At 53.4% G+C, this 25,712-nt stretch overlaps 1 protein-coding gene across 4 annotated transcripts in view; it reads left to right on the top strand.

The window, feature by feature from the left end:
• PLCG1 (phospholipase C gamma 1) overlaps positions 1 to 23,191 on the top strand; it is a 49,249-nt gene extending 26,058 nt beyond the window's left edge. Inside the window, exons 5-32 of one of the 4 annotated variants that reach the window (XM_059480507.1) lie at positions 2,096 to 2,180; positions 3,210 to 3,293; positions 3,463 to 3,485; positions 4,558 to 4,630; positions 5,599 to 5,700; positions 6,346 to 6,464; positions 7,628 to 7,713; positions 8,661 to 8,781; positions 9,149 to 9,317; positions 9,733 to 9,855; positions 10,709 to 10,810; positions 11,018 to 11,205; positions 11,468 to 11,668; positions 11,991 to 12,110; positions 12,470 to 12,650; positions 13,506 to 13,583; positions 14,057 to 14,160; positions 14,376 to 14,472; positions 14,578 to 14,647; positions 14,900 to 15,057; positions 15,548 to 15,644; positions 16,459 to 16,683; positions 17,431 to 17,579; positions 19,727 to 19,841; positions 20,056 to 20,217; positions 20,708 to 20,796; positions 21,397 to 21,581; positions 22,593 to 23,191. In XM_059480507.1, the coding sequence (XP_059336490.1) occupies positions 2,096 to 2,180; positions 3,210 to 3,293; positions 3,463 to 3,485; positions 4,558 to 4,630; positions 5,599 to 5,700; positions 6,346 to 6,464; positions 7,628 to 7,713; positions 8,661 to 8,781; positions 9,149 to 9,317; positions 9,733 to 9,855; positions 10,709 to 10,810; positions 11,018 to 11,205; positions 11,468 to 11,668; positions 11,991 to 12,110; positions 12,470 to 12,650; positions 13,506 to 13,583; positions 14,057 to 14,160; positions 14,376 to 14,472; positions 14,578 to 14,647; positions 14,900 to 15,057; positions 15,548 to 15,644; positions 16,459 to 16,683; positions 17,431 to 17,579; positions 19,727 to 19,841; positions 20,056 to 20,217; positions 20,708 to 20,796; positions 21,397 to 21,581; positions 22,593 to 22,635 (3,349 nt within the window). In that variant the 3' untranslated portion in view covers positions 22,636 to 23,191. Of the gene's footprint in view, positions 1 to 2,095; positions 2,181 to 3,209; positions 3,294 to 3,462; positions 3,486 to 4,557; positions 4,631 to 5,598; positions 5,701 to 6,345; positions 6,465 to 7,627; positions 7,714 to 8,660; positions 8,782 to 9,148; positions 9,318 to 9,732; positions 9,856 to 10,708; positions 10,811 to 11,017; positions 11,206 to 11,467; positions 11,669 to 11,990; positions 12,111 to 12,469; positions 12,651 to 13,505; positions 13,584 to 14,056; positions 14,161 to 14,375; positions 14,473 to 14,574; positions 14,648 to 14,899; positions 15,058 to 15,547; positions 15,645 to 16,458; positions 16,684 to 17,430; positions 17,580 to 19,726; positions 19,842 to 20,055; positions 20,218 to 20,707; positions 20,797 to 21,393; positions 21,582 to 22,592 lie in introns of all 4 variants that reach the window. The other 3 variants (XM_059480505.1, XM_059480506.1, XM_059480504.1) reach the window with 3 other exon arrangements.
• Positions 23,192 to 25,712: the final 2,521 nt, after the last annotated feature.

Raw genomic sequence — 25,712 nt, 5'->3', positions numbered from 1 at the left:
TTTAATGATATATATTACATTAAAACTGTACTAAAGGAATAGAAGAAAAGGTTTCATCAGGAGGCTGGCTAAGAATAGAATGGCAAAGAATGATAACAAAGGCTTGTGGCTCAGACAGAGAGTCTGAGCCAGCTCACTGTGATTGGCCATTAATTAGAAGCAACCACATGAGACCAATCCCAGATGCACCTGTTGCATTCCACAGCAGCAGATAACCATTGTTTACATTTTGTTCCTGAGGCCTCTCAGCTTCTCAAGAGGAAAAACCTTAGGAAAGGATTTTTCATAAAAGATGTCTGCGATGCTCCAGCACCTCCTGTGAAGCAGCTCAGCATCCCCAGAGCTGAGTGGCAGCTCCAGAGAGGCCCCAGGGATGGCTGCTGCTGCTGCTTCTGCTCCTCCAGCCTCTCCTGCTCTTTCTCCATGAGCTTTTGTGCAGCCTCGTGCTCTCAGCAAGGAGGGATTGGTGCTGGGCAGCCCCGGGGGCTCTGTGTGTGCTGGTGGGGGTCCCATGGCAGCTGTGGTTCCTCACATGTGAGGGCATCTCTCCTTGTACTCCTGCTCGCCCCACACATTTCCCTGTTGCCAAGGACCCCCTGCCCAGGGGGACGCACATTACCTGCCCATGGCTGTGGCTGCTGGATGTGTTTGAAATGGGAAAAGGCAGGATCTCCTCCCCAGAACACTCACTGTGAGCCCCCAGGGTAACCTCACCTGCCCAGGGAGATGGAGATGCAGGGGAGGTACTCGTGCTGTGTGTGTTGCTGACTGTATGAAAAAAGGGGAGGCTGGGGCCATTTCCCAGCTTCTTTTTTATTATTTTTCTGCTCTGCCAGTGAGTGGCAGGACCCTGCAAAGTCTTGGCTGGCCCTGGGCAGGGCCCAGGAGCTGGGCCAGGTCCTGCTGTGGCTGTGTGTGGGTCCCAGGCTCTGAGGCCAGGAACAAGGGCTCTCTGTGTGCTGCTGGCTGCCCAGCCCTGGGCTCTGCAGCGCCTGACACCAGCCTGTTTCTCCCTCTCCATCCCTCCTCCTTCCTGTGCTGCTTGAGATCACCCTGCTCTCAGGGAAGAGTGTAAAATAGATGTCACATGTGAATGCCAGCACACCCCTGGGTTAAATCCCCCATGCAGGGCATCTTCCCTGCTATTTTTATATTTGCGCCCTGAAGCCATAAGGATTTCCAGACTTGCCCTGTGCTTTGTGGGATGGGGGAGCATCCTGTAGGATGCTGTGTTCCCGTGCTCAGTGGGGGACAGGAGCACCATCTGTGACTGCAGGGGTGGACTCCCAGGACTTGCTTTTAAGACAGGAGCTGCCAGGAGATGATTGGACACAGACCCCTCAGCTCCTAAACCCTGCAGATGGGAGGCATCCTCATTTCCCCTTGCTGCAGGGCTGGTGCCCCATGTGGGGACAGTTCCAGAACACACAAGGGCAGCCCAGAGCTCCTTCCTGCCTGCTGGGCTGTGGGATCCTGCTCAGGGCTGGCACTGGAGCTTTCCCTGGTGTGGAAGCAGCACCTGTGGTGTGGAGGAGGGCTTGGGGAAGCTCAACCATGCTGGCTGCTCCCTGCCTGTGGGGCTGGAGAGCACAGCTGGGCACAACGTGGCAGTGCTGTGCCTGTGGCTGGGGACCTAAAATGGCTTTTTTCCTCTCCTTAAGATAAAATTAGCTGAATCCTAACCACTCAGAGTCTGTCCTCCAGCAGGCCAGGGAGTGGGTTTTGGAACTGAGTTGGTCACCCAGCATGAATGCTGGGGCACAGATACTTGAGAAATGCTTCTTGTTGCTCGTTCTTTTAAAGCAGTGGGTGCTGCCTGTCAGCTGTGGCATCAGCCAGAGGCTGCTGGGCTCACCCAGCAGAGTTGCCGGAGCAGTGTTTGCAGTCCCCACTGATGTGCAGGTACCTCTCTCTGCTCCCCACATCTTCCCACTGTTCCCAGCCTCAGCATCATCCCAGGGTCACGCATCCATCCTTGTGCCACAGCTGATGTCCCTTTGGGCACCGCCTCTCTGTGCCTGTTCCAGCCCCAGGGTGAGCCCCCCTCCATGCCAGACTGCTGACCAGGTGTCCCCTCTCTCCCCTGCCGGGCCAGGATCTCTGCCAAGGATCTGAAGAACATGCTGTCCCAGGTCAACTACCGCGTGCCCAACATGAGGTTCCTGCGCGAGCGGCTCACGGTGAGTGTGGGACCCCTCTGCTCTCCCTCTCAGCAGCCTCTGAGCAAAAGCTGCTGGTGGTTCAGCTCCCAGGGAGTGTTTGCATACTGCAGAGCCTCCCAGCCGTTCCTGGGAGGGCCCCCACCCACGGGGGTGACTGAAGAGGTGCCAGCTCCCACTGGGTGCCGCGCCCTGGCCCATTTGTGGCCAGCACCCTCTCCTTACCCCACCCTGCCTCCCACACTCCCCTCGTTGCTCCTGGCTCCAGTCTTGGGCTGGTGCTGGTGGGGTAGAGTGCAGAGCAGCTGCCAGGTCCTGCATCCTGGCTCTTGCACCCCCTGCCAGGGAGAGATGCTCTGCCAGCATCACCACTGACCCATGAGGGGTCATCTCGTGGTGACCAGCTGCTCCCAGCAGCACAGAGATCCAAGGCCAAAGAGTGGTGCATCCAAAGGAGAGCACACACTTGGGTCCTGCAGTTTCCAGGCACTTCAGACACTCTGGGCCAACAAAAATCAAATTGTCCTTTTGTAAGTATTCAGTAAGTGGTGACACTTTATCAGTGTGTGGGGTGCCTTTGTGTGGGTGAGCTTGGGGAATTGTGGAACTCATTTTAGGATGTGCCTGTGCCCTGGGCACTGCAAGGTCCTGCTGGCCACAGCAGAGACTGTGGCAGATTTGTTAACATTGGAAAAGCCCTCTAAAATCATTGAGTCCAACCATTGCCCAGCACTGCCATGCCCACTAAACCATGTCCCCATGTCCCACATCCACATGTTTTTTGAGCAGGTGCAGGGATGGTGGCTCCACCACTGCCTGGGCAGCCTGTTCCAATGCCTGACCACTGTTTTCATGAATTTTTCAGAATATCCAATCTATCCCTCCCCTGGCACAATTTGAGGCCATTGTGCAGGAGGCAAAGTCTGGATGAGTTTTGGCTTTTTTCTCCTCTTTCTTTCCCCAGGGATACTGGTGGGAAGAGACATTCCTTAAGCCATGCAGAGTTACCTGTGGCCTCTGTAAAACCTCTGGGTTTGATTTGTTTTTCAGGATGTGGAGCAGAGGAATGGGGATATCACCTATGGCCAGTTTGCACAGCTCTACCGCAGCCTCATGTTCAGTGCCCAGAAAACAGTAAGAGCTGGATTCCCCAGGGGCGAGAGGGAAGGGAGAAACCTTATTTGTTACTGGGCATCCCCACTTAATTGACCTTTTAACCCTGCTGCCCTCGGGGTGAGCTCTTCTCTTGGGAGTAAAGGAGTTACTGAGTGCAAACCTAATGCTTGTGCTTCTTCTTTTGCAGATGGATGTCCCGTTCTTGGACAGGTGGATCATTCTCTGTGTTTTCTGGGGAAGGGGCTGTTTTCTTTTGCTCCATAACATCTTTGAGGCCTGCAGCAGCATGCTGGGATGAGGCATTATGCACTCCTTGTGCTCCTGTGCTGCCTGTGGTTCTGTGCTCCGAGCAAGCATCACTGCTGCAGACACTTTAGCTCTTTAGCTTGGGGCAGGGAGGGCTCTGTCCCTCCCAGATATCCCAGTGGGGTCCAGCTCAGGTTAATTGGTTAATGTGGTCAGATCTCAAGCCATCTCCCAGGGATTATGCTCATGGTGGCTGCAGAGCCCTCCCCACCCAGGCAGTGCCAGCTGTGCCCTTCCCTGCCCTCTGCTCCCCTTGGCTGTGACAGAGAGAGCTTGAATTTAGACACAGGAGCTAAAGAGTGAAAGACTTACTGACTTGTCCAGTAATTCCCAGTGGTTTTCTTCCTTTTTTTCCTATAACCATAGAAAAGAGATGTCAGGGCCCTCAGCAGAGCATCTGGCTCAGCCCTCTGCCCAGGGCAGCCAGCACTGCCCAGTCCCCTTTGGATTTTGTGGTGTTAGTGCCCAGCATGGCCCTTGGCTGTGACTTGGCATTGGCATGGCCCTTGGCTGTCCATTGTGACTTACAGCAGTCATGGACCAGTCTTTTGAGATTATCACCTTCAAACAGTTCCCTTCTTCATTCCCTGTGAATAGTGTCCATGAACCCATGTTCTTTGCATACCTGTAGGTCTGTCCTGTCTGCAGTCACCCCTTAACTGCCCTGCCCCTGTTTAGTTCTTTACACTCCGGTTCAAACCAAACCCTCTGTTTTTTTATTTATTTTTTTTTCACTAATCCATCCCTCTAATGGTTTTTGCTGGCCTTCACCAGAATTTCATGTTACCCTGCCCTTGTCAGTGTGAACCCTGTAGTGCTCCTGGAGAGGTCCCTGGTTCTGGGATGTGGATTTCTGTTTGCTCTGCTCATCCCACTCTGCTCCTTCAGTGCTGCACGTGCCAGGAAGGGGGCAGATGGCATCTCACAGGGTGTGCTGCACCAGTGACTGAAGCTTCTCTCCCTCTCTGCTTGCCAGGGGTGCAGAAAGGCCTGAGCACTTCAGGGTGTCCCTGCTGGAGCTGCAGAAGTTTTTGCTGGAGTACCAGAGGGTGAGCTCAGCACAGGCAGTGGGGAGGGACAATGGGGTGGGCACTGGTGACATTTGGGGTGCAGTGCTCCTTGCTGTGGGGCTGGGAGTGGTGGCATTTGGGGTGCAGTGCTCCTTCTGGAGCAGAGTGTGTTGTAGGGGAAGCACTGGGGAGGGCAGACCTGAACTCAGCTGGGCACCCTTGCCAGAAAATGAACAGGAGATGTGGGAGGAGTGGAGGTCCCAGGAGGCAGGAATGATCAGTGGAGGTTGCCCCAATCCCTGTGACCTCAGCTGGTCACCAGTGGTTTGCTGCAGCCAAGAAGTCGTGTCCATCCTGGTGCTCAGGAGGTGTCAGCAGTTTCTGGGGAGCAGCTGATGGATTCATCTGCTGATTCTTCAATTTAAAAGCAATCTTGGGTCACTCAGCAAGCACAGCGTGCATGTGCAGACACACACAGGCACCAGCTGTGCGTTTGTGGGCAGCACAGAGCCCTTGGCTCTTGCCAGGTTCCTGTCTCATTGCTGGTCTCCTCCAGGAGGGCAGGGCTGGCTGGCAGAGCCCTGCCATGGCTCAGAGCTCCTGTCCCCCACTGCCACCTCCCTGCCTGTGTCTGCAGCCAGCAGGGAGTTAACCAGGGGGGACATGCAGTGTTTTGGTGGCTAATGAAGGAAACCCAGGGGGAGAGAGCCAGAGGAAGCTGGGGTGGCTTTGCTGCTGGAGGAGGAGGGATGGCAGATGTTGTTCAAAGGAGCTGTTGGAGAGAAAAATGCACAGCATTGAGAAAATGGAGCCCACTCAAAAGCAGGGCAGATTTCCTCCTTGTGTGCTCTCCAGCACTTGTGCTGACAGTTGAGTTCCTGGCAGAGATGGTCTTGCATCAAAAACCACCTCCTTAATGGTTAAAGCTTCCAACTGGATGAGCTGCATGTGGTTTGCAGTAATCCATTCTGAAATGGCTCCTTTTATGTCTCCCCTGGGCTTTGCAGGAGCTCTGGGCTGCAGATACCCTCCAGGTACAGGAATTCATGTTCAACTTCCTGAGAGACCCTCTGAGGGAGATTGATGAGCCTTATTTCTCCCTGGATGAAGTAAGACACCTCGAGGGTGTGGTGGGGTGGCACAGGGGATGGCACCCCTGGTGTGATGAGTGCTGAGGTGTGACAGCTCTGCTGTGTGTGCCTTTGCTGCAGGGTGGGGGTGCTGGGAGGGTCACAGCTCCTGGGATATGGATGTGCTTGGCAGAGGGAATGGATTCTGGGCTGTCCTGTAGTGCTGGTAGTGTGCAGCTGGGAGCACTCTCCAGGCAGCTCATCTGGAGCAGGAGAGGGGCTGGGGCTGCCTTGGGGTGTGTAAGGATCTCTTCAAAGCAAAAAGAGCTGAATAAAGAATAAAAACAACCAGAGATGACCATGTCACTGGCACTCTGGACTAAGCCAAGGTCCCTTGACCCACATGGCCTTAGTAAGCTATTGCCTGCCATGTCAGCTGCAAAATAAAGTGCAGAGCCATTAATTTGTCTCCAGCTGGGTCAAAGGGTCTGGCACACAGATATGTGGCACACAGAGCTCAGTGGGTAGGTGGCAGTGCCCAAGCTGTGGTCACTCAGGTAGCTGGTGTGCTGTGGGCAGCCCTGGTCAGTGTGTGCTGGCACAGAGTGGGAGGTGTGTGTGAAGCTAAACCACAGCAGCTGGCTCTTCTGCATCATTAACACGTTTCTGTTTCTTCCTGAGCAGTTTCTCACCTTCCTGTTTTCCAAAGAGAACAGCATCTGGAACTCACAGCTGGACATGGTGTGTCTGGAGAACATGAACAACCCTCTCTCCCATTACTGGATCTCCTCCTCACACAACACGTAAGGACAAGGGAGGGCTCTCTGCACCCAGCTGCTCTCAGCATCCTTTTCTCATGCTAGGGTGGGAGTATTTTCCCTGATTCCAGTGATGGGTCAAAAAGGCTTTTCCAAACCAAGGCCAGTACATCAGAGACCTTCCTCTTGGTGCCCCACTCCTCCCTTCTGTCATTTAGCCATAAATGTTTTGCTCAGGCACTCTCAGCAGCACAGATCTGCACAGGCCTTCAGGTGCCTTCACGTCCTGAGCTGTTGCTCTGGTAATTTCTCACCATTAGCAATGTCATTCTCCAGAGCCCCTCAGGACAGATGTGATAAACCCTGCCAGGCTGAAATTGGCCATTTTCCACTCTCTGCTGCTAGAATAATTTTGCAGGAACTGCTTTCTGTGCAGACAGGCTCTGTCTGTGCTCTGTGTTCATGCTAACCCAAATTTAAAGGACCGAGAGCCTGAGCCAGCTGAGCAGCCCTGAGGGCAAGCAGTGAGATACTGTCTGCTTGCAAGAGCTCATCTAACCCTGCTCTCTGGCTGCAGGGGGCTCTTTGTGGCACCAGTGCTGATGTTGCTGTCTGAGCTTTGTCTCAGGAGCTGGGGCTGGACCTCACAGCAGTGCTGGCAGCCCCTTGCAGCAGGGGCAGGGCTGAACCCTGTCGCAGATATCTTTTGTGAAAATCTTTTCTTAGAATTTTTCTCTCTTCTGAGAAGCTGAGGCTTCAGAAACAAAATGTAAACAATGGTTATCTGCTGTGGAATGCAACAGGTGGATCCATGATTGGTCTCCTGTAGGTGTTTGGATTTGGTGACCACTCATGGCAGAGCTGGCTCTCGCTCTTTGTCTGAGCCAGCTGCTTTTGTTATTTATTTTATTCTATTTTTATCGAGCTTTCTGAGAGAAAAACCTTTCTTTCTATTCTTTAGTATAGTCTTAATGTAACATATATGATAAAATAATAAATCAAGCCTTCTGAACATAGAGTCAACATTCTCATCTCTCCCCTCATCCTGAAAACCCCTGTGCCCACTGTCACAGAACCCTCACCTGGGGAAAGTGTCAGGTGTGGAGAAGCACCACTCCTGCCATTCCATGTGCCAGAGGCAGCTCCACAGTGTCCCAGCAGCCAGCTGTGGGCTTGTCAGTGTGCTGATGTGTTGTCTCCCCTGGAAGGTACCTGACGGGGGATCAGTTCTCGAGCGAGTCCTCGCTGGAGGCGTACGCGCGCTGCCTGCGCATGGGCTGCCGCTGCATCGAACGTGAGTACCAGCAATGGCCCCTCTGTCTGCCAGCACAGCAGCTCCTGCTGCTCAGGGAGGCTGTGCAAGGAGGGCAGAGCTGAAGGGAGATCACGCCAGTGGCAGCATTAACTGTAGGAGCGTTGGGGGGTAGGACAGTGAGGACGGACAGAGATGAGAGATCTGTGCAGCCAGGGCTGGAACTTGGGGTTCATTGCAAAGGGCCTGGGGGCAGGGCCCTGCTGGGAGCTACCAAACACAGCTCAGAGCAGGCTGAGAGAAGAGAGGGGGAGAGAGGATGAGAGGGTGAGAGAGTGTAAAAGGGTAAGAGGGTGAAGTTCTCGTTACAATACAATAAATCTTCTTCTGTGTTGAATATTCCGATTCTCACTAACCAATCTAGTACAATATACAAATCCTACAGCATTTACATACAGCCTGTAAGAATCATTACATCACCATACTTTGTTACATTTTAAACCCTAAAAACTCCTCTTTGGGCCCCTTCTGCAAAACTGGTGGGGTCTGCTCTGACCCTTGGGCCTGTCTGCAGGCAGAGGGTGTTGTTCCATCAAAAGGGGATTACCTTCAGCCAGCCACACCATTGTTTTCCAGTTGTTCAGTAACTGAGGTATCTCAAAGCTTGCTTTCATTTCAATCCCTTATAGTTTCTATATTCTCAAAATCTTTTGCCAGACAATTGTATTTATAAGGCTTTCCTGTTTCATCTCCCCCAACAATTAACACCATGATGTGCAGGAAGAGCTGAGGTTGTTTGCTTTGTGGGACTGGGTTATCTGTGCCCAGGGTTTTGGTCCCACAGAAAGGTCAGGGCTTTCACTGATCACCTCACTCCTTTACTGCCTTCCAGAGCATTTCCCAGCAGCACCTGGCTCAGCCCATCTCATGTCCATGTCTTGCCTCTGTTCCAGCCTTTGGGCTAAGTGTCCCCTGTGGGTCTCTTTCAGTGGATTGCTGGGATGGTCCTGATGGCATGCCAGTCATCTACCATGGACACACCTTAACCACCAAGATCAAGTTTTCTGATGTCTTGGTCACCATCAAGGAGCACGCCTTTGTCACCTCTGAGTGAGTGCAGCAGGACTTCAGCTAGCAGGGCAGGGAGAGGGTGGAGCCCAGGCTGTAGCAAAGTGAAGCTCACTTTATCCAGAGCTGCAGCACAAGGCCTGGATGTGGTGGGAAGAAGGTGTGTCATGTCTGCCAGACAAAGGGAGATTTTCCCAGAAAAATGCTGTGGGAGAGAGGGCTTTGGGTAAACCCCAGTAGTTTGGCAGTCCTTCTCCACCCTGTGCCCTCCTGAAGGATGTGCAACAGATGGCTGCTGGTGTGAGCTGCCCCTGGAGGGCACAGAGGCCAGGCTTTGAGGCAGAGCTCAGGAGTCCTTGGTTCCATCCACATCCCATGCTGGTTTTGATGGCTCTGCTCCTTCTCCCAGTTTCCCTGTCATCCTGTCCATTGAGGACCACTGCAGCATTGCTCAGCAGAGGAACATGGCTCAGAATTTCAAGAAGGTTTTTGGAGACATGCTCTTGACCAAACCAGTTGATATTTCTGCTGATGGCCTTCCATCTCCAAACCAGCTCAAGAGGAAGATTCTCATCAAGGTGAATTCCCTTGCCCAGCAGGGCTCCTAAGTGAGGGAGAGGGGTGAGGGTTTGGGACTGAAGGCAGTGCCTTTGGAAAGGGGTGGTTGGCAGTGTAGGGGTGGAAGTGGAGACCTGATGCTAAGAACAGCTGGATACAAAAAAGCTCTCTAATTACCCCAGAGAATCTGCTGGGACATGAGCTCAGCAGTTGGGTGCTGCCTTTCTTTGAGGGCATGGGGGATGTTGGTATTTCTGCTTCAGGAACCTTTGGGAAGAAGGGGTGGGACTTCAGTGCTGTTTGATGATCCCTGTTGCATGGGTCTTGTTTATTCTAATGTGGAGGACCCCACTGCATCAGACCTGAGCTTTTAGGGCTGTTCACCAGGAAATCTGTGCTGTTTTTGGGTGCCTGACCCCCTCTCTCATCCCTCAGCACAAGAAGCTGGCGGAGGGCAGCGCTTACGAGGAGCTGCCCACATCTGTGATGTACTCAGAGAATGACATCAGCAACTCCATCAAGAATGGGATCCTCTACCTGGAAGACCCCATCAATCACGTATGTGTGTGCCATGGTGGCCCAGTCCCCGCTCTGAGGGCTCTGTCAGGTGCTGTGTGTGCTGGAAGGAAGGGCTGTGGTGCGGATGATTGGAGAGGCTCTCGGTCTGTCTGGTTTCTCAGGTGTCCCTGAAGGCTGGGGGTGTTTCATGCTGGCTCTCTCAGTGCTTCTCCCTTGGAATCTCCTGTGGGTCCTTGCTAGAGGCAGGAGGCTGAGCTAGAGGGAGCTCTGGGCCAAGGCACTGCAGCCTGTGATTTGTGCTGCAGGAGTTTCTGGAGATGGCTGCGCTCCCAGCCCTGCTCCTGCCAAGTGCCTGCACACCTGACACACCTAAGCAAGGGTTTATCTTTGTACAGCACTGAGTGTTCATCACTGTGTGCATTCACTCACAGCCCACCTTCAGCAGCTTTACTCTGCTGAGGGTCTGTCTGGCAAAGCCACATGCAAATGGAACAGGGTTTTTTTAAAAGAAACAGTAAAAAATGCAATGGTAAATCCATATAAACATCTCTGATATCTTCACCTCAGATTGCCCCTGTGCTGAGTCCATGCAGACTGGGGTTTTTTGCATTGATTTGTTCTTCATTTGGTCATCTCCGTTTATTAAATATTGGAGTGTTTGCAGTGTGATTTGTCACATGCTGGGTTTTTTGCTACTGATAAATCCGTGCCTCTGGGGGAGCTGGGGGATGTCTTGGAAGCTCATGTGACTCACTGGAATCAGTGTTGGTGGCTTTCCTTCACAAACCTGATTGTCCCTCCCTGTACTGGTCAGGAGATGATCCCATGGGTGGGTGGTGGGCAGTCTGGTGCTTCCCCAGGGATCTCTTTGCCAGAGTTCATCTCCTTGCAGGAGTGGAACCCACATTACTTTGTGCTGACCAGCAGCAAGATCTATTACTCTGGGGAGACAACCAGTGACCAAGGAAACGAGGATGAGGAAGAGCAGAAGGAGGTGAGGGCTCTCCTGTGGGACTGTGAGTTGACTTCTCAAGGGGCTGAGCATTGCCATTGCCAGCTGACTCCAGGGGGAGATCCCGTGGTGGGGAGGATGGGAGCTGCTTCAGGAACTCCCAGCTGGAAGACCCCTGAGCAAAGCAGAATCCAGCACCATGAGCCTGCCCTCAGTAACCCAAGGTGATGGCTTTTATCCCCCTGCCAGGTGAGCAACAGCACGGAGCTGCACTCCACGGAGAAGTGGTTCCACGGGAAGCTGGGAGCGGGCCGTGACGGGCGGCACATCGCGGAGCGGCTGCTGACGGAATATTGCATCGAGACAGGGGCCCCTGACGGCTCCTTCCTGGTCAGGGAGAGCGAGACCTTCGTGGGGGACTACACCCTCTCCTTCTGGTGAGGGCCCACTGCTCTGTGTCGCTCTGGGGTTGTTTTCTCTTGCTGTGTTCTTCAGTGGTGGGGTCCCTTTGCTGGCTCCCCTGTGAGCAGCCTCTCCCCATTTCTGTGTCCCAGCATCATGCCAGCTCCCTGTCCCAGTGCAGAAGGGTCAAGTCTCTTACGCAGTCACTCTCCTGTGGGGCAGGAATGCTGTGTCAGGCTGGAGCTGAGGTGCAGGATCAAGGCTGGCTCACCCCGTCCCTCCCTCCCTGTCCCGCAGGCGCAATGGGAAGGTGCAGCACTGCCGCATCCACTCGCGGCAGGACGCCGGCAGCCCCAAGTTCTTCCTGACGGACAACCTGGTGTTTGACAGCCTCTACGACCTCATCACCCACTACCAGGAGGTGCCTCTGAGGTGCAACGAGTTTGAGATGAGGCTGACAGAGCCAGTGCCTCAGACCAATGCCCATGAGAGCAAAGAGTGAGTGCTGTCATGTGTGTGTCCATCGGGCAGCTGGATACTGTAGGAAGCTCTCCCAGGTCTCTCCTCAGCCATTCCTCCCTTGCTGGAGTTTTCTGGTCCCCATGGAGCTCTGTCACAGCAGCCATGCTGGCCAGCTTTGTTGTTCATGGAGCTGAATGTCATGGAGGCTCAGTGCAGAACCTTCACCAAAGGCTCTGATCCTTCCTGCCCCATTGCAGTCCCTGTCTTCCTCTGGAGGATTCAAGGAGCCTTTTAGGGGCTGAGGTGTGGGATGGGCTGGGTGTGTGTGACCTGTGCACAGCCGTGTCTCTCCTGCCAGGTGGTACCACGCCAACCTCACACGGGCCCAAGCTGAGCACATGCTGATGAGGGTGCCCCGTGATGGAGCCTTCCTGGTGCGCAAGAGGAGCGAGCCCAGCTCCTACGCCATCTCCTTCAGGTGTGTCCCTGCTGCAAGGGTGCTGGAGGTGGAGCTGGAATCCTGCAGTGTGTGAGAGAGCAGGACAGGTGCTGCCAGCCAGCCTTGAGCCCTCCCAGAACTCCTGTTGCTCTGGGATGCTGCAGTGTGTGAGAGAGCAGGACAGCTGCCATCAGCCAGCCTTGAGCCATCCTAGAACTCTTGCTCTGGGATGGCCCTTGAATAAGTCCTTGAGATCCTGCTCTTCCTCCCATCTTGCAATGGGAGGTGTCTGTGCTCAGCCACCTCACCAGGGACACCTTTTCCTTGGTGTCTCTATTTTGGCAGAGACTTCTCCTGCCAGGTGCCAAGAGGCCTCTCGCTGTGTTTCCTCCCTGCAGGGCAGAAGGGAAGATCAAGCACTGCAGGGTGCAGCAGGAGGGGCAGACTGTGCTGCTGGGCAACTCTGAGTTCGACAGCCTGGTGGACCTGATCAGCTACTACGAGAAGCACCCCCTGTACCGCAAGATGAAGCTGCGCTACCCCATCAACGAGGAGACCCTGGAGAAGATCGGCACAGCGGTGAGTGCAGGGGCCAGACCATCAAGGGCAGGTTGTTTGTGAGGTGGTGGTGTGTCAGAACTCAGCACATCCCTCCGGGTGCCCAGAGTTGCTGAGGACCCCACCAGGGGGCTCGGAGACCCTGGCACACGGCCCAGAACACCTGGGGATTTGATTGTGACCCCTGGAGCAAGTTGCCAACTTTGTATGAGGACATGAAAGTCACAGAAGTTTAAATAGTATAATAATTATATTAATAATTATTTTAAAAAATGTTATTATAAAAATTATCACAGGGTGAAAATGTAGATTTTAGGATTTTTGGTATGGGGGTTATGGGGACAAAATGGAGGAACTTGGGCATGTCTAGCCTTTCTTCTTGTTCTCCCATTTTCTGCAATGATGCTGGCATTTTGGAATTGGTTTAGAGTAGAAGTGCACTATCTAACATAGGTGATAGGTATTGGGAATTAAGTGTGAATATGATATCTGTAGTTTGTAGTATAAAAGGACAACACTGCCTCAGGGGTGGGCAGAGTGCCTGTGGCTGCCCTGCTGAGCAGACCTCAGCTAGGCAGAAAGAAAATTTTATAGATAAGAATTAATAAACAACTTCCAAGACCAAAAACCGAAGAGCTCTGACTTGTTCTTCAGACACATGGGCCGAAACAGAGACATCCTGCACATATTGGGGCAGCAATTAACAACCAAATACCCGAGAGTGGTGTGTGAGCCATCTCTGTGCTTTGCAGCCCACACCTCTCAGGGCTTCCTGACACTTGAGTGCCTTCCTGGGGCACTGTCCCACCTGCCCCAAGGTAGGGAACCTTTTCCCCTGCAGTCACTGCTGTAACCACTGTCCCTTTGCTTCCACAGGAGCCGGACTATGGAGCCCTGTACGAGGGACGCCATCCTGGGTTCTATGTGGAGGCCAACCCCATGCCCACATTCAAGGTACACTCTCACTGTTTGGCACAAAACAAACTGCAGGGCTGGAGGGTTTAGCAGGGGTCTTTTTATTTTCTAGGAGCTGTATTAGTTTGCACACTCATTTCTAAACCATGAAGAGAGAGACAGCGGAGGTTGGACCTCCAGTTCCCAGGCTGGGCTGCCCCTTCTGAGCTCTCCAAACTGTTCTGAGCTCTCTAAACTAAGCCCCTCAGTGGCTCTTGGGACAGAGGAGAGTGCCTGTGTGGGGCCATACCAGACTTGTGAGCTCTGCTTTGGCATCAGTGGGGGCCTTGATTTGCTCTGCAGGATGTCACTATGGTCTGGCAGCCTCTGGCAGCAGGGCTGGATGGTGCCTGCCTGCACATGATGTGCCTCACAGCCCCCCAGCAAACACATCTGTGGTGGGAGGTGATCTCTCATGCTGTGGGCTCCTTGTCCATTCCCTGCCAGCCTCATGGGACCCCTCCTCATTGCAGTGTGCAGTCAAAGCCCTGTTTGACTACAAGGCACAGAGGGAGGATGAGCTCACCTTCACCAAAAATGCCATCATCCAGAATGTGGAGAAACAGGAAGGAGGCTGGTGAGTCTCTCTTTTCCCTAGGGGATATGGTCAAACCTTGCTGTCACCATCCACACAAAGGTGTGTTCACTCTAGGAGTGGGTTTGTCTGGGGTTCCAAAGCCTCACAAACCCTAAAAGCAGATGATGGAAGAGCTGCCAGTTCCCCTCACCCCCACTCAGAATACTCTGGGGTCCCATGGCAGGTGCTGACATTGCCCCTTCCCTCCCTTCCAGGTGGAGAGGAGATTATGGTGGCAAAAAGCAGCTGTGGTTCCCTTCCAACTACGTAGAGGAAATTACAAGTCCCACCAGCCTGGAGCCAGAGCGGGAGGTGAGTGTGGCCATGAGTGCAGCAAGGAGGGTCTGTGTGCCCCCTGAGCTGGGCTGCTCTGCCCTCTGTGCCCAGCATCATCCTGCTATGCTTCCTTCCCAGCAGCAGCTGGATGAGAACAGTCCCTTGGGAGACCTGCTCGGAGGGGTCCTGGACGTGCCCTCCTGCCAGATCGGTGAGTGCCTGGTAGAGAGCATTGCAAAGTCTCCTTGAGGCTTTTCAGTGAGCTCAGCTTTCACTTATTGCTGCCTGGGCTCCATCTGTTGCCTCCAGAAATGGGAGTTTCCTGTAGATGTGGAGTGCCAGGGTAGCAATGAGTCCCTGTGCCTGTGTTCCCCCTTGCTGCCTGTGCAGGGCTTGGCTCAGCCAAGGTCTGCTGACCATGGTCACCTGCAGTGACGCTGTCCCTGCTCCCTGTCCCTCACAGCCATCCGCCCCGAGGGCAAGAACAACCGGCTCTTCGTGTTCTCCATCAGCATGGCCTCGGTGTCACGGCTGTCCCTGGACGTGGCGGCCGACACGCACGAGGACCTGCTCGACTGGGTGAAGAAGATCCGCGAGGCAGCTCAGACTGCTGATGCCAGGGTGAGCCTGGGGAGCCCCTGGCAGGGCAGGAGGCATCTCCTGGGTCTCCAGCTGATGGGTTTTCCAGGAGTGACGAGCTGGTGAGGTGTGGGCTGGCAGAGCAGTTGCAGAGATGTTAAAGCCAGAGCAATCTTGGACAATGTGGCAAGAGGTGGTGGCCACACAGCTTGAGAGGTTCAGGGTGGATATTTGGGAAGATTGGACAACTGGGTGGCTGCTACAGCCTCAGGAAGTGGGGGATCTCCATCACTGAAGGGTGGCAAGGCCACAGATGCCCTGTGCTGGGACCTCTGCCAGCCCTGCTCTGGGCAGGATGTAGGACCTAGCCAGGCCCTACCTGTGTGATGTCCCCCATGCAGACCTGGCAGATCTGCTGGTGGTCCCTAGTGGGCAGGAGCCACACCAAGCAGTGAGGGTCAGCTTGTGAGCTGGGTCATCCATCAGCACTGCTCCTACCTGGCCTGACATCTCTCTCACCCTCTCTTGGCAGCTCTCTGAAGGGAAGATGATGGAGAGGAGAAAGAAGATTGCCCTGGAGCTTTCAGAACTGGTGGTCTATTGCCGACCTGTGCCCTTTGATGAAGAGAGTGAGCATCTGCTGAGCTGGTGGCCATCACTGTGGCATTACAGACCCTGTGATGTGCCCCAAGGGGCTGCTTTGGCTAGATCTCAGCTGGGGCTAGGTGTCCAAATCCCCAGTTTACCTTGGAGCTCTGGGTAGCTCCAGAGGGTACAAATTCCCTTCCCTATCCCTGTGTAGCTGGTGTCTGTCAGCACACAGAGCAGCTGCTGAGGGAGTGGGGCTGGGAGCACTGTACCTGGTCAGTGGGAGCTGTGTTGGTGCTCTCATTGGTGTTGGGCACCTGACAAACACCCAGTGGGGCAGAGCAGGGTCTGCACAGCCCTGGTGGCTGCGCCAGGGGTAAGAGGATGGCATCAGGAAGGAGCTGGGGTGGTTGAGTTCACTGGGGTGTGTTCACTGGGGTCTTATGTTGAGGGAAGAGACGAGGATCTGACTCCATGTTTCAGAAGGCTGATTTATTATTTTATGATATACATTACATTTAAACTGTACTAAAAGAATAGAAGAAAAGGTTTCATCAGAAGACTGGCTAAGAATAGAAAAGAATGATAACAAAGGTTTGTGGCTCGGACAGAGAGTCTGAGCCAGCTGACTGTGATTGGCCATTAATTAGAAATATCCAACATGGACCAATCCCAGATGCACCTGTTGCATTCCACAGCAGCAGATAATCATTGTTTACATTTTGTTCCTGAGGCCTCTCAGCTTCTCAGGAGGAAAAATCCTAAGGAAAGGATTTTTCATAAAAGATGTCTGTGACAGCTGAGTGTCAGCAAAGGGAGTATGCCCCTGGCTCACACAGAACTGTCCCCTCGCAGAGATTGGCACAGAGCGGGCCTGTTACCGGGACATGTCCTCCTTTCCCGAGACCAAGGCAGAGAAGTACGTGAACAAGATCAAGGGCAAGAAGTTCCTGCAGTACAACCGCCTGCAGCTGTCCCGCATCTACCCCAAGGGCCAGCGCCTCGACTCCTCCAACTACGACCCCCTGCCCATGTGGATCTGTGGCAGCCAGCTGGTGGCACTCAACTTCCAGACCCCGGGTGAGGGCAGCAGGCAGGGTGGGCTGGCTCTGGGGTACCTTGTGCCACCTGCTGATCTCTGCTCCAGGAAAATGGGTGGCTGGAAGGGGTTTGGGGTCTTAGAGGGGCTCTGCAGGCAGTGAGACCAGCTCCAGAGGGCTGGGTTGAGCCAAGGAGCTGCACTGGGGTTGGGGATTGTGCCATCATGAGAACAAGATGGAATGGAGAGGAGGCAGGGGGTGGGTTCTCCCGGGTCCTTGGTGGTAAGCAGGGCAGATGCCAAAGGGGATGGTGCTGCCCCTGTGACACCAGAGTCCAGCTGGCTGCTCTTCCTGCCTTTGCCCAGCTGCCATTCCTGCTCCTGCCATGCACTCCAGCCTTCCCTTCCCTGGCCTTTGCCAAACCCTGCTGTGAGCCTGCTCAGCTCACCAGCACACCAGCAAACAACCTGCCTCTTCTTTCCTGCTGGCTTTTTCAGTCCTTCTGTGAATTCAGGCATCTCACAGGGGGTTTGGCAAATGCTACAGGCTGCACATGGAAGGCTGAAAATAGGAGGAAAAGAGGGAGGTGACCCATGGAGCTCTGGGTAGTTGGGCAGATCGTGCATGGCAGAGTCACCTCATGGCCCTGACACGTGGGGACACATTGCTTAGGAATGAGCCAGCTCCTCTTGCCAAGGGCTTCCTGGGAAGCATCAGCGATGGGGGTGATGATCCAGCTTGTGCACAGGGTATCCTTCATCTCCTGTCTCTTCTGCCTGTGCTCTAGACAAGCCCATGCAGATGAACCAGGCCTTGTTCATGTCCAGTGGCCAGTGTGGGTACGTCCTGCAGCCGACCAACATGAGGGACGACATCTTTGACCCCTTTGACAAGAGCACACTGCGGGGCACAGAGCCACTGTCCATCTCCATCGAGGTCAGTCCCTCCTCCTGGTGTGGGGAATGCAGGCTCAGACCCCAGTGGGGTGCCAGGTTTGGGGTGAGAGAATGGTTTTCTGGGCTCCTGGCTCTGCCTGCAGCTGCTCCTCACCAAGGCCCTGTCCTGCAGCACAGACTGGGAGAGCCCTGGCTGTCCCCTGTGAAGGGCTTGTCTCCCTGTGAAGGAAGGGCTGCCACTTGGAGAGAAATTTGGGGGTTTGGAGCATCACGGAATCGTGGACTGGTTTGGATTAGAAGGGGCCCTAAAGGCCCTCGTGGGTGCTGCCGAGGGTGCCTGGAGAGGAGCAGCAGGAGCATCCCGGGGTGCTCCCCCAGGACTCCTCCTGTGCAGGTCCCCGTGCCAGCAGGTGGCATCCACGAGCCGCAGAGGTGACATCCCTGTCCCCAGAGCCTGAATCCACAGGCCAACAACACAAGAGCTGTGCCTTGTCCTCTCCTTGCCACTGAATTGCTCCAGGCTCGATGTTTCCATTTCCTTTTGCTCATGGCCTCTCTTAGGAAGATGCTCGAGGTCAGGGCAAACTTTTCAGGCCATTTCTGTGTTGTGCTGCTGGTGATGATAGGAGGAGGGTGCCAGAGGATGGGGTGTGGATGCTTGATGAGTTTTTTTACTTCCCTAATGGTGCAACTGAGGCTGGATTGTTCCTGTGGCTTTGCAGGGACATGGGAGAGCTGGCCAGGCAAAGCTTTGGAGGGCTGTGCCAAACCAGCTGGGTCCCATATTTGGACCAGCAGGGTCCAGCAGCCTGTGCCGGCATTCCCTGTGGTCTTAGAACCAAGCTATGGGTCAGCAGTCTGCTTTGCCAGTCCCCTCTGCTTTTGTAGACCTTGGGGAGGATGCAGTGGAGATCCTGCCTTCAGGTGCTCACAGGTTTCCTCTGTGGCCACCTCTGTTTTAGAGTAATCCCACCTAAAAAAGCCACAGCCCTTGTCCATGGGGACACCCTATCATTTACCCTCTGCACCACTGACCCCATGCCCACTGTCTCCCTAAAAATTCCCTGTGTAGAGGGATGGAATATAAGAAAATAAAGCTAGTGTAGAAAGTAATCTCACCCCTAAGGAGTTGCAGCTGGGCCAATTATCAAAGATTAGGAACAGGCCTGGCTTTAACAGGCCACAGCTGTACCCAATGAGAAGAAGATGCTATAAAAGAGTGGGGTGGCTGGGTGAGAAGGGAACTGGGGTCAGTTGGCCGCTTTGTGAAGAGGAAAGAGTCAGTGCTCTGAGGAGCTGGCCATGAGAACCATCAGGAAGGTATGAAACTTTTGTGATAAGGAGACAACAGCATGGAACCCCTGCAATAAGATGACAACATCCCTGCCCCATTCTATTTTCCAAGCTCTTCCTGCATCTCAGGAAGTGCAACTGCCCCCACCAAGTGTCAGGAATCATTGTGCCATAGCCAGTCACTGTCGCCTTTAAGAGACAGGCTCAGCCTCTCACTGTCTGGCAGAGCTGCCTGCTGTCCCCACCAAAGCCAGCTCTCGTGGATGGAGAAGCCATCTCGAGCCCAGCATGACTCAAAGCACATGGTCCAGCGCTGGCAGCAGGTCCTTCCCCTGCAGCAGCAGCGTGCTGGAGCGACATATGGCTACGGGCAAGGGGGAGCTGCCGTGGCTCTCTCCTGCAAGGAGGCAGCTTGGCATGAGTGGAGCACAGCCTGTGCTGCAGGCACGAGGCAGAGCAGGCCGGAGAGCAGCTCCTTCTCCTCCTCACGCCAAGGCAGGAGGGCTGAGAAGTTTCAGCAAAGATGAGGGGTCCAGGGTAGTGCTCCCAGCAGGGAACAGTGCTGGGTGGGAGCCCAGCTCCAGCTTGGCCAGCTGAGGGAGGGATGCTGTGGCCCCAGCCTGGCTGTGCTGGCAGCAGGCAGAACCTGGAGCAGTTCAGCTGGGTTTTTTTGTGGCTTACAAGTCAAACTGTGGATCAAGAACACTACAGCAGCTTCCAGGGGTGGGAGCTATTTCTCTCCGAGCTGCCGGCTGGGCTGGCTGTCAGTGCTGCTTCCCTCTCCAATTAACAGAGCCAGGGTGATTTATTTGGGAAGAAAATGTCCTGGTATGCAAACACATTTTTTCCTCTTTGTTCCTGTCTCTTACCAAGCCTCTCCTGCTCTCTGCTCAGGTCCTGGGGGCCAGGCACCTTCCCAAAAACGGGAGGGGAATCGTTTGTCCTTTCGTGGAGGTGGAGGTGTCTGGTGCTGAGTACGACAATGCCAAGCAGAAAACAGAGATTGTGGGTGAGTGGTGTGGGGAAGGGAAGGGAGGGAGATGATCTGTGGCTCACACCAGGATCAGAGCACCCCTGACCCTGGTGTGAGCCCTGGGCTCTGCAGCAAAGCCTGGCACCAAGCTGGGAGCTGCCCTTGTGCTGTCCCCAAGCCCAGCATCAGCCATGGGGGCAGCGGAGGGGCTCAGTGGGGCTGCCCACTGACAGCTGTGTTTTGTGAGCAGCTGACAACGGCCTGAACCCTCTCTGGACCCCGAAGCAGTTCCACTTTCAGGTCAGCAACCCTGACTTTGCCTTCCTGCGCTTCGTGGTGTACGAGGAGGACATGTTCAGTGACGAGAACTTCCTGGCTCAGGCCACCTTCCTGGTGAAAGGTTTGAAGACAGGTGAGGCACTTGGGACAGCAGGGAGGGGGTCATGGTGCTCCTCACCAGTTCACACTGTTAGCCAAGGGGATGCTGAGTTTCATGGGAGGGTGTTGTTGGGCACCAGGCTGGCTTCGCCTGTCCCCATCCCCAACCAGTTAAAGGAAGGAAGAACCATTTGCTAACAGCCCTTGGGGCCACCTGCCACTTGGAGGGAAACTTGAGGGTTTGGAGAATCACAGAATCATAGACTGATTTGGATTAGAAGGGACCCTAAAGACCATCTTGTTTCAGCCCTACTGCCACAGGCAGGGACACCTTCCACTACCCCAGGCTGCTCCGAGCCCCCTCCAGCCTGACCTTGGGCACTACCAGGGATGGAGCAGCCACAGCTTCTCTTGGCAGAAGAGAAAAAGGGTCTTGTGGGAGAAAACCCCCTTGAGTTCTGTGCCAGGGCACTGCCACCTCCCCTCCTGTGCAGGGAGTGACACCAGGGCTGTCTCTGCCGTAGGTTTCCGAGCTGTTCCCCTCAAGAACAACTACAGTGAGAACCTGGAGCTGGCTTCTCTGCTTGTCAAGATAGACATTTTCCCTTGCAAGGTGAGACTGGCTGCACACACGAGAAGGTGACCATGCTGTTGGGCTGAGGAGCAGAGCCAGTGAGCCCAACCTGGGGCAGTGAGGCTCAGTGAGTGGCCTCAGTGCCTGTGGATGGCTGAATTCCCAGTGCTGCTCCTTAGGGATGCCCAGCAGGACAGCAAGCACTGGATTTGCCTCCTGCAGCAGTCTCAGGGTGTTTCAGGCAGGGTCCTGCCTGCACTGCACTGGGTTTGACTTGCCTGCAAATCCCTTCAGCAAAAGCTGGAGAAGGCGGGTTTGTCACAGTGCCTGTCTGTGCTCCAGGGACATTGCAGCTCAGGATCACAGAGCTGGCTGGCCTGGGGCTGTCCCTGTTGGCATAAACAGAGGGCAGGGCTCCTTCTGAGACAGATGGTTCTTTTATTTCTTCTTTTAAAACGGTGCTGGTGAGAGCCAGCGATGGCTGTTAGAGCAGCTGCATGTTGCAAACCCCAAGGCCCCATGAGCCCTGGACAGCCTGCAGGGCAGCCAGGGCCCTGCACCACAACTGCCCTTACTACAGGATATATGCTTTAAAATCACAAACCCTTGACTACAGCATTTTTTTCCTCATCCAAGCAGGAAAATGGCGAAATAAACCTCTTCAATGCTTCATCCCTACGGGAACGAGCAGGGGATGGCTCCAGCCAGCTGCTGGCAAGCAGAGGCAGAGAGGGCTCCTTTGAGCTGAGGTACCAGCAGCCCTTCGAGGATTTCCGTGTGGCCCCAGAGCAGCTCGCTGACCACTTTGAGAGCCGGGAGCGAAGGTGAGGCTGGTGCTCAGTCAGCTCTTGATCTGCAGCATAACACACCCCCTGCATTTGGGGTGGAGGCAATGAATGCAGCCTCCCCCTAACCCAAAGTGGAGCTGCAGCCTTTGGTTGCTGCTAGCGAACCCTAAATTTGAGCTGCAAGTTATGCAAGTGTTTGTGCTATGGGAGAAGGGTGGGACACCACAGCTGGTACTATTATTGCCCTAACTCAAAGTGGAGCTGCAGCCTTGTTTGCTGCTTGCAAACCCTAAATTTGAGCTGCAAATTGTGCTTGTGAGAGTCTCTGCTATGGGAGAAGGGTGGGCCACCATAGCTGGTGCCATTATCCCCCTAACCCAAAGTGGATGAATTTGAGCTGCAAGTTGTGCTAGTCCTTGTGGCGTGCTTGTGGCAGTCACTGCTATGGGAGTAGGGTGGGACACCACAGCTGGTGCCATTATCCCCCTAACCCAAAGGGGGATAATGAAGCTGCAGCTTTGTTTGCTGCAGCTGCAGCCTTGTGGAGCTGCAGCCTTGTTTGCTGCTTGCAAACCCTAAATTTGAGCTGCAAGTTGTGCCAGTGTTTGTGGGAGTCTCTGCTATGGGAGAAGGGTGGGACACCACAGCTGGTGCCATTATCCCCCTAACCCAAAGTGGAGCTACATCCTTGTCTGCTGCTTGCAAGCCCTAAATTTGAGCTGCAAGTTGTGGCAGTCTCTGCCATGGGAGTAGGGTGGGACACATCTGGTGCCATTATCCCCCTAACCCAAAGGGGGATAATGGAGCTGCAGCTTTGTTTGCTGCTTGCAAACCCTAAATTTGAGCCGCAAGTTGTGCCAGTGCTTGTGGGAATTCCTGCTATGGGAGAAGGGTGGGACGCCACATCTGGTGCCATGATCCCCAGTCAAGGGCGAAGTGGCTGTGCCCCTACTTTACTCCAGTGGGCAATTTGAGCCCAGCAGAGCGCTGTCCTTGGCCATGCCATGGAGAGGCTGAGCTGTGTCCCCTGTGTGTGCCCCTTTGCAGGGTACTGCGGAGGACCCGGGTCAACGGGGACAACCGGCTGTAGCCCACCGTGGCGGGGAAAGCACCTCCAGTGCTTGTGAATCTCACAGCACGCTGTGAACTGGTTTCTATGGAAACGGCACTGCTATGGCCTACTTTCAGGCAGCTTCTCCAGTTTCTCTGCTGAAGTGTGTTCAAGTGGAGAACTAAAAAAAAAAAAAAAAAAATTGGAAATAAACCCCACCCCGAACCAGCCCCAAGCACCCAGCAACCTTCACCACGAAGCCCTTAAGAAGCGTCGGTGCGGCCAGGCTGCCAGAGGCCACAGCCCAAACTGTCTATAATCACAAGAAGAGACCTAAAAATTCCCCATCCAGCCTCTGTGTCACTGCTCTGCCTGTAATCCAGAGATTGTGTGCAGCTGCTGGAGCCTGTTTGCAGCCATCCTGTGCTGTGTCCATGCCCAGAGCTCTGGGCCTGCAGTGAGCACAGCAGCACCTCTGTCTGTCCTGGTGCCACCACATCTGAACCTGTATAGCCACTGCCGAAGGGTCCAGTAGTGAAACTCGACATTTACAGGGCCACTCTAGCTTTAAATGACAATAAAAGTGTCAGTATTATGTGTGTGCTGGCTCAGGTGTCTGGTGCTCTGTGCCCTGCAGCCGCTCCTGAAGAGAGGTTGCACTGCTCCCTCCTTTCTCCTGGCTTTAGGAGAGGAAAAATAACCAGGAACAGCCTTAGGTTTTATGCTGTTCACTCAAAAGGGTAAAAACAAAGTTATGTGTTCCAGCTGCCCGTTCTGAGGCAGGCTGGGGACAGAACTCTGGGATGAAGAAGCACCTCTAGGGCAGAGGTGTCTGGGGCACTCACTCATACCTTGCCCCATGGAAAAGTTGGCATTCTTTTAAAATAAATGAGGAGGTTGTGATGGAGGACTCCCAGCCCAGCAGCCATTGCTGGGCCCTCCCAAATCCCAGTGCAAGCACCACTCAACTCACGTTTGATTTTTACGCTCTTTATTTAGGAACAACCAAAAATGTCTGGTTTCATTTCAACAAACTGTACAAGCAAGCTCTTCCCCTTGCCCACCCTCACATCCACATATACAAAAGGAAGGGAAACTTGCCGTTCACTTCTCAGAAGTGGCATTGTTGCTACAGGGAGTTCTTGCCCTCAGAATAAGAGCAGGTAAAGTCCATAGCACGTACAAGCTACCCTAGCCCTAGTAATAGCTACAGCCCACAATCACAGGCAGCTTCTTTTTTTGTTTCCTCTTTAAAACCTTTACCAAAAGTAAAAACTATTTCCTGTTTCACACGATTGCCAAGGTGACCATTTAAAATTGTGGTCTTTGAAAAAAAAAAAAAAAATCCAAAGTAACAACCCCCCTGGAACCCCCCACAGCTCCCTGGTACAAAGACAGCTTTACACAGCAGAGCTCTCACCCTGCTCCCTCACTGCACCAGCCACCCTTATGAAAGGTCCCGTTGCAGCTACAGTTACATTTTCCTTTGGATAAATCCAAGCAAAAATTCCAGGTCATTCAGCACCAGCATGATTTCTAAATAACAATAATTAAAATAAAAATAAAAAGAGACCCCGTTAGGCTGACTTTGTGGTCTGCTGAGAAACAAAGTGATCAACACGCTGTTCCCAAAGTCTCTCTTTTAGTGCAATGTTAGTATGTGCAAGGGGAATCACAGCCACGTACCCATAACACCACCATGAGCCAGATGGGGCAGAGAGAAAGTGCAATTTTAGCTAGAAATTTTCTATGCCATGGATTCCTAGCCCAACCTTCACTAGCACCAGTAAGCAAGAATCCTCCTAACACCACCTTGCCTCAGTACAGGGAAAAAGGGGCTTTAATTGTGCCAGCAGAATATGCCAAATGTCAGCCAACAGAGCACTTGGGCCATAACAAGAAAACCCAAAATTAAAAAAAAAAAAAAAAAAAAAAATCACTGCTTACATAACTGAGCTCCCTTGCTCTGCTTTAGTTTTCTGATGCTAATCCAACATTCCTGGCACAGACCACTGCCAGTAAAACATACAGCAGAAACTAAATTTCTCAATAAAAAGAAGAACAGGGATAGCCTGCAAGTGCCTCATTCCCCTCCATGTGTTGTGTTGCCTAAACTTACCCTGCTGGTTTTGGGATCAGCTGAGAAGTGACACCAGAGCTTTACAGGTGAGCTGAATCACATCAGGACCTTGACTGATTTGAAGAGAGCAAAGCCAAAATGATCTGGGCAATAGGGAGAAGACCTTTACAAGCATTTTGGATACTGTCACCCTAATGGGAATGTGCAGCACCCAATTCACTTTGTAATTTGTGCCCAAGTGCTCAAAAATCATCTTTTTCTTCTGATTCCCAGTGAGCAAGCTTGTGATCCGTTTGCCTCTATCTGTAAGAGAGGGGCTGCAGGGAAATCAATATAACACTTCTGCAGGTGACCAAAATCTGTTGCTTTCCAATAAAAAAAAAATTAAATACCCAAACCCTAAATGAAAAACCAGCCTACTACAGCTTCCTTCTCTTCAGCTGTCAGGGGACACATAACAAAAATAACCCAGCAGGTATCTTCCAGCTCTGGTGAGCATCCTCCAACCAGGTTAAGGACTACAGTGTTTCTCTGCCAGCAGCTACTGCTCTTGTTGGTGGCTTCTCCTGGTGACCAACTCAGGGAGGGGACATGAAATCACAGTAAGTACCTGCAAGCACCTGTGCCCATCCTCCCACCACGCTGCAGATCACTCAGCTCTCAGGCAAGTGGAGATAGGAACCTGTAGATCACTGTTTGTTCAGTGTTCTGCTAAAAAACAAAGAAAAAAATATTCAAGGATGCTAATTACAGAGCTGAAAAATAAGGTACCCAAATGAAACATGGAACAATGTCTAGCAATCTCAAGGCAGGGGCTGCTGACATCAACGAATAAAGAAACTCAGTTCCTTGCACCAGGAGAACCAGCAGCCCTTCCCATGAGCAAGGCAGGGCCAGCACAAATCAGGGTTTCGGGTTATTAAGCAATTGGATTGTGCCCTTAATCTAAGCAGCCTCAGAGACATAAGTAACAAGATTCACATGGATTAAAATTGATGGTTTCTGCTGTGCCTGCCAAGCCCAAGCTCAGGCACAG

This window comes from Ammospiza nelsoni, chromosome 12 (assembly GCF_027579445.1).
Source record: "Ammospiza nelsoni isolate bAmmNel1 chromosome 12, bAmmNel1.pri, whole genome shotgun sequence".
NCBI classification, from domain to species: Eukaryota; Metazoa; Chordata; class Aves; order Passeriformes; family Passerellidae; genus Ammospiza; species Ammospiza nelsoni.
This window is presented reverse-complemented; position numbering and strand designations above follow the sequence as displayed.